This window comes from Caretta caretta, chromosome 1 (assembly GCF_965140235.1).
Source record: "Caretta caretta isolate rCarCar2 chromosome 1, rCarCar1.hap1, whole genome shotgun sequence".
In the NCBI taxonomy this organism is placed as follows: domain Eukaryota; kingdom Metazoa; phylum Chordata; order Testudines; family Cheloniidae; genus Caretta; species Caretta caretta.
Genome location: NC_134206.1, coordinates 35,031,903 through 35,044,628, shown reverse-complemented (window position 1 = coordinate 35,044,628; position 12,726 = coordinate 35,031,903). Strand labels below are relative to the sequence as shown.

The 12,726-nt window shown below is 45.0% G+C and overlaps 1 protein-coding gene across 3 annotated transcripts in view; it reads left to right on the top strand.

The window, feature by feature from the left end:
- Positions 1 to 4,158: 4,158 nt before the first annotated feature.
- PDGFD (platelet derived growth factor D) overlaps positions 4,159 to 12,726 on the top strand; it is a 196,395-nt gene continuing 187,827 nt past the window's right edge. The window contains exon 1 of one of the 3 annotated variants that reach the window (XM_048844112.2): positions 4,159 to 4,856. In XM_048844112.2, coding sequence (XP_048700069.1) covers positions 4,733 to 4,856 — 124 coding nt within the window. In that variant the 5' untranslated portion in view covers positions 4,159 to 4,732. The remainder of the gene's footprint in view (positions 4,857 to 12,726) is intronic. The other 2 variants (XM_048844102.2, XM_048844121.2) reach the window with 2 other exon arrangements.

The window sequence follows — 12,726 nt, the reverse complement described above, 5'->3', positions numbered from 1 at the left end:
GTTCCTATGTGATGTTGGGCAGGTCACTTAAACCAAACTTTTCACAGGTGATCAGTAATTGTGCCCCCCTCACTTTCTGGGTACCTGTCTTGAGAAACACTGGCTTCTGATTTGCAGAAGTGCTGAGCACTCACAGCTGCAATTGAAGTAAATGGGAGCTATGCTTTAAACATATTGTAGTAGGGTCCTAATGGGGCTAACTGGGTTACCCAGTGTATAGGGGATGGGGCCATACTCCATCCCTTCCCACTACCTGTTTGTCAGTGGAAGGAACTCCCACACTTTGATGTGATGCAGGTGGGTAAAGCAGCAAATTCCCAAGCCTTCAGTCCTGTCAGTAAAGTGTTATTTTTGTTGTACTGAGTGGTCCCTTTACAAGACATATAACATACTAGATAATGCTAAGTTTCAGAGTAACAGCCGTGTTAGTCTGTATTCGCAAAAAGAAAAGGAGTACTTGTGGCACCTTAGAGACTAACCAATTTATTTGAGCATGAGCTTTCGTGAGCTACAGCTCACCTCATCTGATGAAGTGAGCTGTAACTCACGAAAGCTCATGCTCAAATAAATTGGTTAGTCTCTAAGGTGCCACAAGTACTCCTTTTCTTTTTTAGATAATGCTAAGTACTTTGAGAAATCAGATCCTAGATGTCTCAGATGGGGCAACCAAAATTAATGGAAATTGTTGACCTTAATCGCTTTCTGCCTCAGTTCCCCATCTACAAAATAGACATAATAATACCCCTCACCTACCAGGTGTTGTGAAGATACATTTAATGTTTATGAAGTGGTTGGGTACTATAGTGATGAGTGCTATACAAAAGCCCATGAGGAAATGAATAACTCTGTCTTGAGAGCAGGGTTTGAATAGTGTACAGTAAATAAGGCCAGGCACCACATATTGAAAAATGAGGATAAAACAAAATATGCAATAACTGCTCATTAAGTGAGAATTATCTATCCTCTGCACTGAATGAGGCAGGGGTCCTATGAAAATATAGTATGTGATCATGTAACTAAAAACTGTATCAAAATACATATACACAACGGGCTGAACTAAAGTTGTTCCAGTAACCTTAATGCTAACATCTCCTAACTTTTGAATGCTGTACTTTGCAACCTTAATGTGTTTTTAACATAGTTTTTGTGTGTGTGTGTGTGTGTGTTTAGTAAAAGATAAGATGAGAAGAAGAGTCAAGAGAATTTTTTGTCAGAAGCATTTGCAGCAGATACGATGATTTTTAAAAAAGGATAGAGAATGGAGCTTTACAATTCTGCTGGAGGGGATGATTTTGAGGCGTACCAGGTTTGAAATGTTTAATTTCTTCATGGAGCCATAGGCTCAAATCCAGAAAGGGTTGGCTCAGTCCTTCATCATCAAGGTAGGTACATTAAATTCCAAATAAAGAACCTTGTGAGCTTCTCTTTGTGGTCATTAAAATGTCTGTAGTGATTTGTATAAGCAAACACAGGGCTTGATTTGGGTAAAATTACTCTTTCTCGCTCTTGCTCAATATGCTGTTTGGCTCTTACCCTTCAGGCCACTGCTGTTCAGTATTTAATTAAGAAAATGCTTCAGTATGAAGGAGCTAAATAAATGAAAAGTATTTTTACTGTACACTCTACTTAATGGGAACATAATTAATATGGCTGTCTTGTTGGGTTGTCCCCCGCAGAACTGAGTTAGCTAGATAGTGCAAGGTTATTAGCACAGTATTAGCATAAATTCTGCTTAAAAGGTAAGTATTTAACTAGTGCCAGTTTGTTAACTGATGTATAACAATGTGTTATGTTGTGTGTGGAATTGTGAACTCCACTCTGCGGTATGGTCTAGTGGATAGGAAACTGAAGTGGGAGATAGGAGACCTGGCTCTATTCCCAAATATGCTACTGACCTGATGTGTGACCTTGGGCACGTCACTTCATCTCTCTGTGTCTCTGTTTGCCTTCTGTTTCCCTTCACATCCTCTGTCTGTCTTATCTATTTGTAAGCACTTTCGGTGGTGGCTATATCTTACGGTGTGTTTGTACAAGGCAGCCTTTAGGCACTACAGTAATACAAGTAATAATTGCAGTACACAAAGTAGAGTCTTCAACTCTGAGGCATCTGAAAGCTACAAATGAGATAATTTTAAAGCTAAAATCCTAGACAACATTCTCAAATACTCCTATTTTAAAGCTGATCTTAAAAAAACCCCATACTTGGCTGATTTTAAGTATTTATAACTTGAAAATAATTGACTTGCTACACCCTTGCCTTGGTTTATGCATGACTTAAAAAGCCAGTCAATTCTGAACATTCTGTTGTAGGTATTGTACCGTAACTGACTGCATAAGATAATCTTGTTTGTTTTATATGTGTTAAATTGACAAATTGTTGATGGTGAGGATGATGTAAACAGAGAGCTATTTCAAGGCATAAGCACCTGGGGGTGGAGTTTAAGATAAGTTTTCAGCTTTATCTCTATTTTTATTGCTTGAGTGCTTGACTTAACATCTTGTAAGCCCTGTGGCCTGAAGCCTACAAGAGAACGGAGGTAATTCTCTCTGATGGTATCTGCTGGAGAGCAAGGGGAGTTGACTGAGTGAGGCAGTACCTCCTTTAAATATCAACTGCAGGTAGTTTGTGGACATTGGGGGATAATTGGATTAAGTTTTGTATTTGGGACACTTATTTTTTAGCATACCCTGTTGGGAACCCACGTGGGCAAAGCCTGGACAATGACTGGTATGAGATCACCTGATGAGAACTGATGTTTGCTGAGGTTGGGTAAAAGGTCCTGGACAGAGCTAAGGGGCAAAAGGAAAGAAGCTGCATTTTCCTGGCTTGGTGCTGGTAAAAGTGCTTTGGGTAGAAGAGACTCTGAGGGGTTTCTAAGACTACTGATTGTCTTGTATCAGAGAGAACAGAGTAAAAAGCTGTAAATGCTTTATGTGGCCAGACCTCGCCAGAGATTGCAGTTGTCTAGCCCGTGGCAAACAAAGGTCAGAGACCAGGAGCAGTTCCAATCATCTGAGCAGCAGGCAGAGCATTACAGCAGTTGGTCCAGCCATAGCAGGCAAAGCAAAGTGGAAGGTGGATTCACCCCCAGAACATAGCTTCCAGCAGGTGAGCAGCAAAATGATAGCAGAGGAATTCACAGCAATGGCCTATGTCAGCCTAGCAACTCTGGTGAGGCCTCGCTGTCCCAGCTGTTGAAATGCCGACAAGCTAGCAGGACAGGTGGTAGAGCCCCAGAACTTCCATTCTAGGAAACAGGTTTCAGAGTAACAGCCGTGTTAGTCTGTATTCGCAAAAAGAAAAGGAGTACTTGTGGCACCTTAGAGACTAACTGATTTATTTGAGCATGAGCTTTCGTGAGCTACAGCTCACTTCCCTGATTTTCCTGGACTCCTGGAACCACAAGCTGTGAGTGAGGAAGTTGGGGACCCACAAACTGAGAGTGGGAGGATGGGAGACTGAACAAATTGCATCAGCCATTCAGGGTCCAAATGTTTGGGACTGTGACTTATGCACCCTGAGGTATACGGTGGTGGAAGGTGTTAAACCGTAAATATTTGTCCCAGTTCAAACTGGTCTTCCCCTTTTCTCCACTCCCTTCCCCCAAAGTTCATTTGTTTTAAACCTCTGTGCTTGCAAGTGGGTACAGATTTGCTAGGCCAAGTAATCCCAGGGTGCCAGATTACTGGGTAGGGGGGCTTGATTAAAAAAAAAAAAAGGCGAGGAGACTCCCCTAAACTAAGGACCCTACCCTTGTTACTGCAGGTGCACCGGCAGAAGGGTTGCCATCCACCTTCCCAGCCCGGCTCCGCCGCAGGCAGCCATGGGCACTCAGAGGGTGGGCGCCTGGCGCTGACCCCTCACCCCTGGCACAGCGGGAGGGTGCTCTGTGCCCACCAGGGGACGCTGCGGGGCAGCGGGCGGGGGACACTTCGAATCCTGCCCCGTGCCCATGAGGACAGGCGGGAGCAGCTCGGCCGCCAGACGGGCCCGTGAGCCGCAGGCACGAGCTGGCTGGAGCCGCCACCCCGATCCCCTCAGGCGCCCCCCGGCCGCAGCTGGCCCCACCTCTCCACGCCGCCTGGCCCGCCACGCTGCCTTTCCCTGGTCAGTGCCACTCCCGCCCCTGCCCTGCCCCCCAAGGCCAGAGCCGCCGCCTCCTCCCCCCCCCCGAGGAGCCGCCGCCGTGTTCTTCCTCCCGAATGAGACGGCAGGAGCCCGCGCCCTCCAGACATGCTGTGCGCTGCCCGCGCCTGCAGCGCTGCACGGGGGGCTGCCGAGCCTGCAGGCACCAGCTGCCGCCGCCGCTGAGCCGCCCCTTCAGCAGGAACAGGCAGCCCCAAGGCCGGGGACAGTCCGTATCTCCGGGCTCGGCTCGGCTCGGCTCAGCCCGCCTGCTTGGAGCCCCGCTGCAGCAGCGGCACCTTGTGATCGCCTGCCGAGTTAGGGGCACCTCGCCAGCCTCTGCTGCTGCTGGGGTGTGGGCTCGGCCTGTCCTTCCCCTTTCCCTATCACCTGCCGCGCTCGGAAGGCAGCGATCCCCAGCAGAAAGTTCAGCAATGCAGGAAGTGTGGGGGCAGCTCGGAGAGTAGCTCAGGGGCTTTTGACTCAGCATCCAAAAACAAAACAAAACCCCACCCCATAGGGGGAAAGAGGTGAGGGGGGGGGCTTCCTTGGAGGAGGGAGCCGGGTTTCTTTGGGCAGATACGGTCCCCCTCACAGCGGATCCCAATGCAACTGTCCGTCCGCCTCCTTCTCTACGTTGTAGTCTGTGCAAACTTTTGCAGCCGTCAGGGCACCTCTGCCCAGAGCGGATCTATAAAAGCCTTGCGATCCTCTAATCTCAAGCGAGATGGTAAGTGGCTCTCTTGTTTCTTATCACTAGCATTTACAGGACTCAGGCAAACCCAGCGGCGATCCCCCCCCCCCCGCACCCCCGCTCCCCTCCATCACCTGCCCCGTTCGCTTTCAGACGTACACCTACTGGGAGCCCTGTCTCTGTACGCTGTACCTAGTGCATTGCGTGGATAGCTTACTAGGGTTTAATGTACATTACTGAGCCTAACCCTATGCATAGCTTGGCTTGGTAGAGAGAACGAACATCTCTCCAGGCGGAGGTGTTGGACTAAGAGATGAGAGTTGTCCTATCCGCTCTTCCCCCTCCTCTCCCCATGCTGTTTGAGTGTGGCGCTCCCACTGCAGCATTTTGTAACTACCTGTAATTCCTCATGTCCCGGGACGCCCAGGAACAACTGAGGGAAGGGAAAGAAAAGAACCGCTGCAAACTTCTCAGTGTAACTTCAGGGGGCTTTCCAAGGGCTCACTGGCTCAGGGGACCTGCACTGTTAGTTTTGTATGTTCCACCCTCTGACTTGTCTCTAGATTGTAAACTCTCCGGAGTAGAAACCTTGCATTCTTTGCTGTGTAGAACACCCAGCCTATATTGGGTGCTGCTGAAGACAAACAATAATTCTAGTCTGAGTTTTTGCTTCTTTCTGTGTCAATGGCATTAGCTGATTCAATGACCGTAAGCTACCTAAAGCTGACTGGCTCTTCTTCAAAACCCCTGCCTTGGGGTGGTCTGATTTTTATAAACACTTAGATGAGAAGACTTGAATAGTTTGATTTTAAGATTTTCTTGTTGGATGGTTTTGTTTATTTTTGAACCATGCAGCTGAACGAGTGGCTCCTGTTTAATAGACTCTCCTGTAAGATTCCCACACCCAAGTTGTGTATGTCTGTGGCTTTTTCCTTTGAGAGGGGGACAAGGAAGATAAGGGAGGGAGAATGCAACAAGCAGCAAATGAAACCCAAACCCCAAATGTGAATACAACTAGTGCATTATTGCTGCTTCAGGGGTTTCCAGCTGCAGACAGCTGTGGCACACCTCTCCACAGCTGCTATTTGCTGCTGGAAGCCCTTAAGGCAGTAGCATCTCTCAAAGGTTTTGGGAAAAGGCAGGGCTGTATCAAGTGTCCCATTGTGGGACTTTTCTTATGCAGTCCCCCCTCTGCCCCCCGTAATGGATTCCTTCAAATTAGCTGCTTTTTTAAAGTGCCTCCAGCCCCAAGCACTCGTTACCCATTCTTTTTCTAGAGGCCACTTGTGCAACCGGAGAATGGTGGCAGCAGCTTTTTCCAGAAGTCTGTAGTTACAACCCTTGGAAGATGTGCCCCGCCCTATGTGTCCACAGTATCATAGTGAGACACTTGATCCCCAACTAGCTGCCCCTTCTTCCAGTGATCTGGTTGAAGGTGGTAATAATGTGCATCTATCAAGAAAAGCAGCTGCTCCTTCTGAAGGTGCTCATGTGACTCTAGAGTCATCAAGTGATGAATGTTCCTAGGAGTGTGCCACTGAAGGGAATTTAGTGAACCCTGCTGGTTCGTAATAAAAAGATAATAATGGCAAAATCTCCTGGTTTGGGAAAGGTAGTTAGTTTCCTGACTGGGATGCCACAATCTTTTGGACTGTTGCCTCTCGTGTAGTTTTGAGTATGAAGTCCTGCTTTTAAACATTCCATTCTAGCTTCTTGCTGATAGAAATCCAAGAATGCAGGCAGACAGTTCTTTCTAAAAAAAAAAAAAAAAAAATGAACAGAAGTTAAGATGACAACCTCTTTCAGTTGGCTGAATTCTTTATAGGCTGATCTTTAATATTCATTTTCTAATATGTCCAAGATCATGCTTTTTTATGTGTTAGTTTTTATTTTTCGTTGTGTCTTGAAGTGAAGTCAAGTTTTACTCAATTTGGGGAAATATTCAGTTTTGACTTGGGGCCATAAACCTGGTAATCTTTTGTATCCATCAGATGGTCACCATAAGAAGCCCTGGAGAAAAGTTTAGGCCTCTTCTGTAGAGCTAGGAAAATGGGTCCCAGAGGAGGAAAAAAGCATATAACTGAAACTATTTCTATCCCTGAAATCTAATGCACTCATTCATGTGTCCTTTTATTAAAAATAGTGTGTTTATAATAAAGACACACACCCAATGATTTCACTGAAACTGTTGATCTTTTTATTAAGCTTCATATTCTTTTTGTCTGCTCATTTCTCATCTTAAAAAGTATAGAATGGCCAACTATCGCTGAACTGTGCTAACAAGGCAGCTTACTTATTCAACTCACACCCCAAACAGCATCTTCAGGGGAACTCCCTGAGATAATTTACCTAAAACCTCTTAAAATAATCCTCTTTTCACATGGACAATAGGTGGAGTTTAGTGACTGATGGTATGCAGCTCGTTTTCTCCCAAGCTTATGATCAGCTTGAGAATAGATCATTTTTCCCCAAGTGAAAAAACCCTGTATAGGTTGGCACGGCCACTGTTTCTCATCTTGGGAATTTCCAAGGGAAGAAATAGTGTGTGTGAAAAGATTAGGAAATTGCTTTCCGGTCAACTTGGATGACTTGACTTGAAGATTAATCTTGGTACCTGTAAGGCTGGCTCCCATTGAAGTCAATGAGTCTGTTAATTGACTTCAATGTGAGTGGGCTCTTTTTTGAAAGCACTAAGTGTATATAAAGTTGCATGTTTATGATTGTAGCCTACTGGCCAGCCCTGCACAGGTGCGGAGGGGTGGGAGAGCACAAGGAATCTCTCTCTCCCTTGTGCACCCACACAAAAGCCAGACACAATTGTAGACTGCTCCTCCTTGGTATTCCTGCAGGGGTTACCTACATGAGTAGTGGTAAGAAGGGAATGGCCAGTAGAGATGTCCATAGAGGGGGAGTTCACACTGTGTCTTTTACAGGGTGTGACTGCAACTATGTGCCCCTATAGTCTGAAAAGCTCCAGGACGTGCTGTTCTTCCACAAGGCACAATGCATCCTGGTGCTGCTGCTGGGGTAGAGCAGCTGTGTGCGCCCCTTCCTCCCCCCACACCCCAACAAGCAGGCCAGTGACTAATAGGCCAGATTGTACTCAAATGTTTATCAACAGAATTATTGCTTGAGCTTGTTAACTAAGCTCCTGCTTATGAAGCCAAAGGACATGAGTTACATTCCAAATGGATGCAATTAGCTGACAAGCATGGTGGCTGTCTGTAAGTCGCTACAAATATTTTTGTGTGCTGTTTTATTTTTTTAACTTGGTTTGGTCTGAAGTAGTGCTATGCAATAGCATTATAGATCTGTGGTTTGCACAGCTGAACTGAAGGTGGGCAGTATTTATTTTTCTCTGCAAATAATTTCATGAGTGATAACTATGAAGCACATGGTTACATTGGTGTTAAAAATGTTGCAATGCTGCTTTTCAAAGTACACCACAGAGACAAAACCTAAGGCAATATAATGCCCAGGGTAGACCATTTTGATGTTGTAGAATTAGAGATATCTAGACAGGAATCTAGGTCTTTTGATGTTTGAAAAAAATCCAGATTGGAGGTTGCTAGACCACTGACAACCTGTGCTTTTATTTGTTTGTTTAAACAAAAACCCCCTACATCCTTTGGATTACAGTTGTCAGTGACCTCAAGCAGAATGGACTAGCAATATTGAATGTGCCTAGTTATAATATGGAGACTCAATGTATCTTTTTACCAAAGAGGTTTGCTTTGGTCCAGTGCAAGATTCCAGAGTGTCTTCTTTTAGTCTGAAAGAAGTGATCTTATGTGTAAATTGCTCTTAGCTAAGTCTGAGGTGGATTTCGACAAAAACAAATAGATGAAGGGCAGCACTTAACATTTTTGGAAATTGAATAACTATCAATCCAAACCAGACAGTGCTTCCTGCTAAGGATGTTAAGAATATAAAAGACCTATTTAAAGGCCACATCCTTGTGACTCCTTTGTCCTCCTGAAAGGACAGGTGTTGATGACTCAGCGGCCCAGTTTAGCAAAAATCATTTTTATTTATTTATTTTTAAATTACAGTAGTTTGGGGTTGCCTACACTAGTTATTGTGCACCTGGTGATATTTATTTAACATGTTGCTAGACTCTTCATAGACAATCCATTGAAGATAGAAATTGACACATGGTGGGCTTTCAGGACTGGACCTTTATCTTCTCTTCTTCAGTTTCCCCATCTGTAGTGTACAGATATTATCACCCACCTAGCACAGCTATAGTGTGCTTTTTGTAAAGGGATTTAAAGATTAAATGTGCTAAATAATAATACTTAGTACCTATTTATTACTTTGTAATATATATGTCTCACAACTACAGGTTGCTTACTCCCAAATTGTTGCTATTTCTCTGGACTTAGCGTAGGGTGACCAGACAGCAACTATGAAAAATCAGGACAGGGGGTGGGGGGAGTAATAGGTGCCTATATAAGACAAAGCCCCAAATATCAGGACTGTACCTATAAAATCGGGACATCTGGTCAGCCTAACTTAGGGAGACCAACCATCCTGAATATATGTGTGTGTGGGGGGAAAGATGGTCTCAAAAATGCAGAGTTCAAGTCCTGGCGCCGAGTTGAATGACTCTAGGACAACATTTGTCCTGGCTTCCTTGCAGCACTGCTCCATGCCTGTCCAAGGTTCAGGGGTGGCGCCAGCCTCTTCTGGGTGGAACGGGCTGAGTTGGGCCTTAGCTCCCCCTCACTATGAGGTCCTGCCCTTCCTCGTCTTCCCCTGAGGTCCCAGTCCCTAGCCAGGCCAGAAGCCTGAGTCAGGCCAAGGTAAGAGCGGCCCAGGGAGCCCAGGCCACTGTGGGGAGCCCCAAACCCTCCACCTGTCCTGGGGGGAGCAAGGGGATAGACATTGGCTGGGGGCTGCTCTTGGGCACCCAGCACCCCACCCAGAGCAGGTGGAGGGTCCGGGGCTCCCCATAGCAGCCTGAGGGCTCCCTTGGTTTCTCTTACCATGGCCCAGATCCAGCAACTGGTCTGGCTAGGGGGCAGGGCCTCAGGGAGAAGAAAAGGCTCAAGGGGTGTGTGTGTGACATTCCCCTGGTGTTATCTGGACTGGTGATCTGTTCGGTCACTCCAATCCTCGACTCTTGGAGCCAGCCTTACCCTGCTCTGCTGTGAGAGCCCCCACTCCTGGGCTGTTCAAGCAGAGCCTCTGGCATGTAAGCTGCTAGAATTGTGCAATCAACTGACACTAGCCAATATCTCCGGTTCCAGACACAACCAATGTTCCCTCTAATTTTTGACAGGCCAAGTGCACAAAAAATTTCTTCTGTGCAAATTGTTATGCTTCTGTGCAAATTTTTGTGCGTGCAGTGTTTTGCCATGTACAAGGGGTTTAGGATCTGTGTGCTCGCTTACACATGCATAGCTTAGGGAACAGTGGCACAACCTTAACAACCTCAGTCTTGAAGCATCCAGCGGGCATAACATATAAGCTTGCAGTGTCCAGAGTTTGTCAATTTAACAAAGAATTTGATATGCACCAGGCTTGTTATCCCAAGGGAAATCTCTGACATGCTTCAAACCAAATGCACTGTTTCAGATAGAATAAACAAAAAATTAACTATAAAAGATATAAGAAAAGGAGTACTTGTGGCACCTTAGAGACTAACCAATTTATTTGAGCATGAGCTGTAGCTCACGAAAGCTCATGCTCAAATAAATTGGTTAGCTTTCGTGAGCTACAGCTCATGCTCAAATAAATTGGTTAGTCTCTAAGGTGCCACAAGTACTCCTTTTCTTTTTGCGAATACAGACTAGCACAGCTGTTACTCTGAAACCTATAAAAGATATAGTCACTTAAAATCTAAGTCAAAGTACAATAAGTCAGATTTGGTCAAATGAAATAAAAGCAAATGCATTCTAAGCTGCTCAGTTCCCTTACAAACTTAGATGCTTCTCACCACAGGCTGGCTAGTTGCCCTTCAGCCAGGCTCTCCCCTTTGATCAGCGCTTCAGTCACTTGGAGGTATTGTCTGTGTACATGGAGGTGGGAGAGAGAGGAAGAGCATGGCAAACCTCTCTCCCTTTTACCATGTTATTTCTTCTCTCTTGGCTTTGCTCCTCACCCCTTTCAGGATCAGGTGAGCATTACCTCATCGTAATCCCAAACTGACCAAAGGAAAGTGCGTGATTCACTCGAGTCCAACAGAGCCTTTGTTGCTGCCTATGCCAGAGTCCTTTATTCCTGTGAGACTGGGCTGGGTTTGTCCCATACATGCCCCAGTGAGGTGTGAACTGCCCCTCTGCTCTTGGAAAGTTTTTGCCTGGGCTTGTTTTAAGCCATGAGGACACATTTTCAGCATCATAACTATATACATGAGATTGCAACCTATAACAACAATGCTCAGTGCATCATGAGCCTTTTGAAGACACCGGACATGACTAACTTTGCACTGGATACCACACAATCATATTATAAGGATGAACATGGGGGTGCAGGGTGTACCCTTGAGGTACAGAACATCACAGTGGGGACTCAGGGAAGAGGAGGGGCAGGGACAGGGCCACAGAGGGAGGTGGGGCTCCTGCATATGTCCCACTTTTGCCTTTTCAAAAGGTGGTCACCCTCCCTGAACTCTTTCCTACTTCCCTTCTCTATCTTCTGGCCCCCTCCTCTTTGTTTACCAGCCCAAAGTCCCTCCTCCTAGGGAGTAAGTCTGACTGCTCCCTTTCCTGGGCTTCTTACCAGACACCGTAGCCTCAAACACACCTCTTTTCTTCCAGGGAGAGATTGCTTCCCTGCTGTACCCATATTGTCTCAGCTTCATACCTTTATAGACATCCCACCTGCTCCTTCCTAGCTGAGCTCTCTCTTCCATTAGGCTTTATTGAGCCCTGGCTCTCCTCCAGGTGTGGCGTTTCAAGTTAATTGACCTAATTTAACCTCCTCTGCATTGTATGGGGTGAACACCCCATCACAGCATGTAACAGAAATTTAAGTGTATCTAATTATCTGTTATGAGAAAACATTTTTAAAGGTGCTTTCAATGTCAATATGTGTATCAGATATTAAATACCAAAGTTTAAAGAAGATACAGACAAACCAGAATGGAACAGAGCAACCTATTGTTCAACCGTTTCAATAAGATAATAGGCTTGGGGCATGGCATCAGATTCTGCTGTCATATATGCTGGCGTAAACTGGAATGTTTAGTGTAGTTGAGAGAAGACTCAATCTAGTACATTTCATTGAGTATTTATGTAATGAAAGTTTAGGTGTAATGTACACTGTATGCATCATGTCATGACTACTTTTTAAAGGACCCTGGTAATATGAAATCTAAGTTGTTAAAAAAAAGAAAAAGGGAAAAAAGAGCTAAAAGTAGTTTCAAGTACTTTCTTCACTTATCCCTGAGATCCACTGAGCAATCTTGTGGCTTTTAGAAAAAATATTTGTCTAAATATCAATTTTAAGGTTTCAGAGTAGCAGCCGTGTTAGTCTGTATCCGGAAAAAGAAAAGAAGTACTTGTGGCACCTTAGAGACTAACAAATTTATTTGAGCATAAGCTTTCGTGAGCTACAGCTCACTTCATCGGATGTAGTGAGCTGTAGCTCACAAAAGAATATGCTCAAATAAATTTGTTAGTCTCTAAGGTGTCACAAGCACTCTTTTTATCAATTTTAAGAATCTTAGCCATTACCTGTAATAATAATAAAACATTAAACTCAGGTATAATTTGTTTGTCAGTTGCTGGTGTCTCTACCTACATAATTAACTGTTTGGGCTAAAGAAAAAGGGAAATTACAGGGAAATCATAACTCTGACTCAGCAGCAGTCAGTATGATGGAGTTCTTCAAAGAGCCTGCAAATGTGTTTTCTCAAATAGATTTATAGCACATAGTGGGAAGATATTTCCACTGGAGA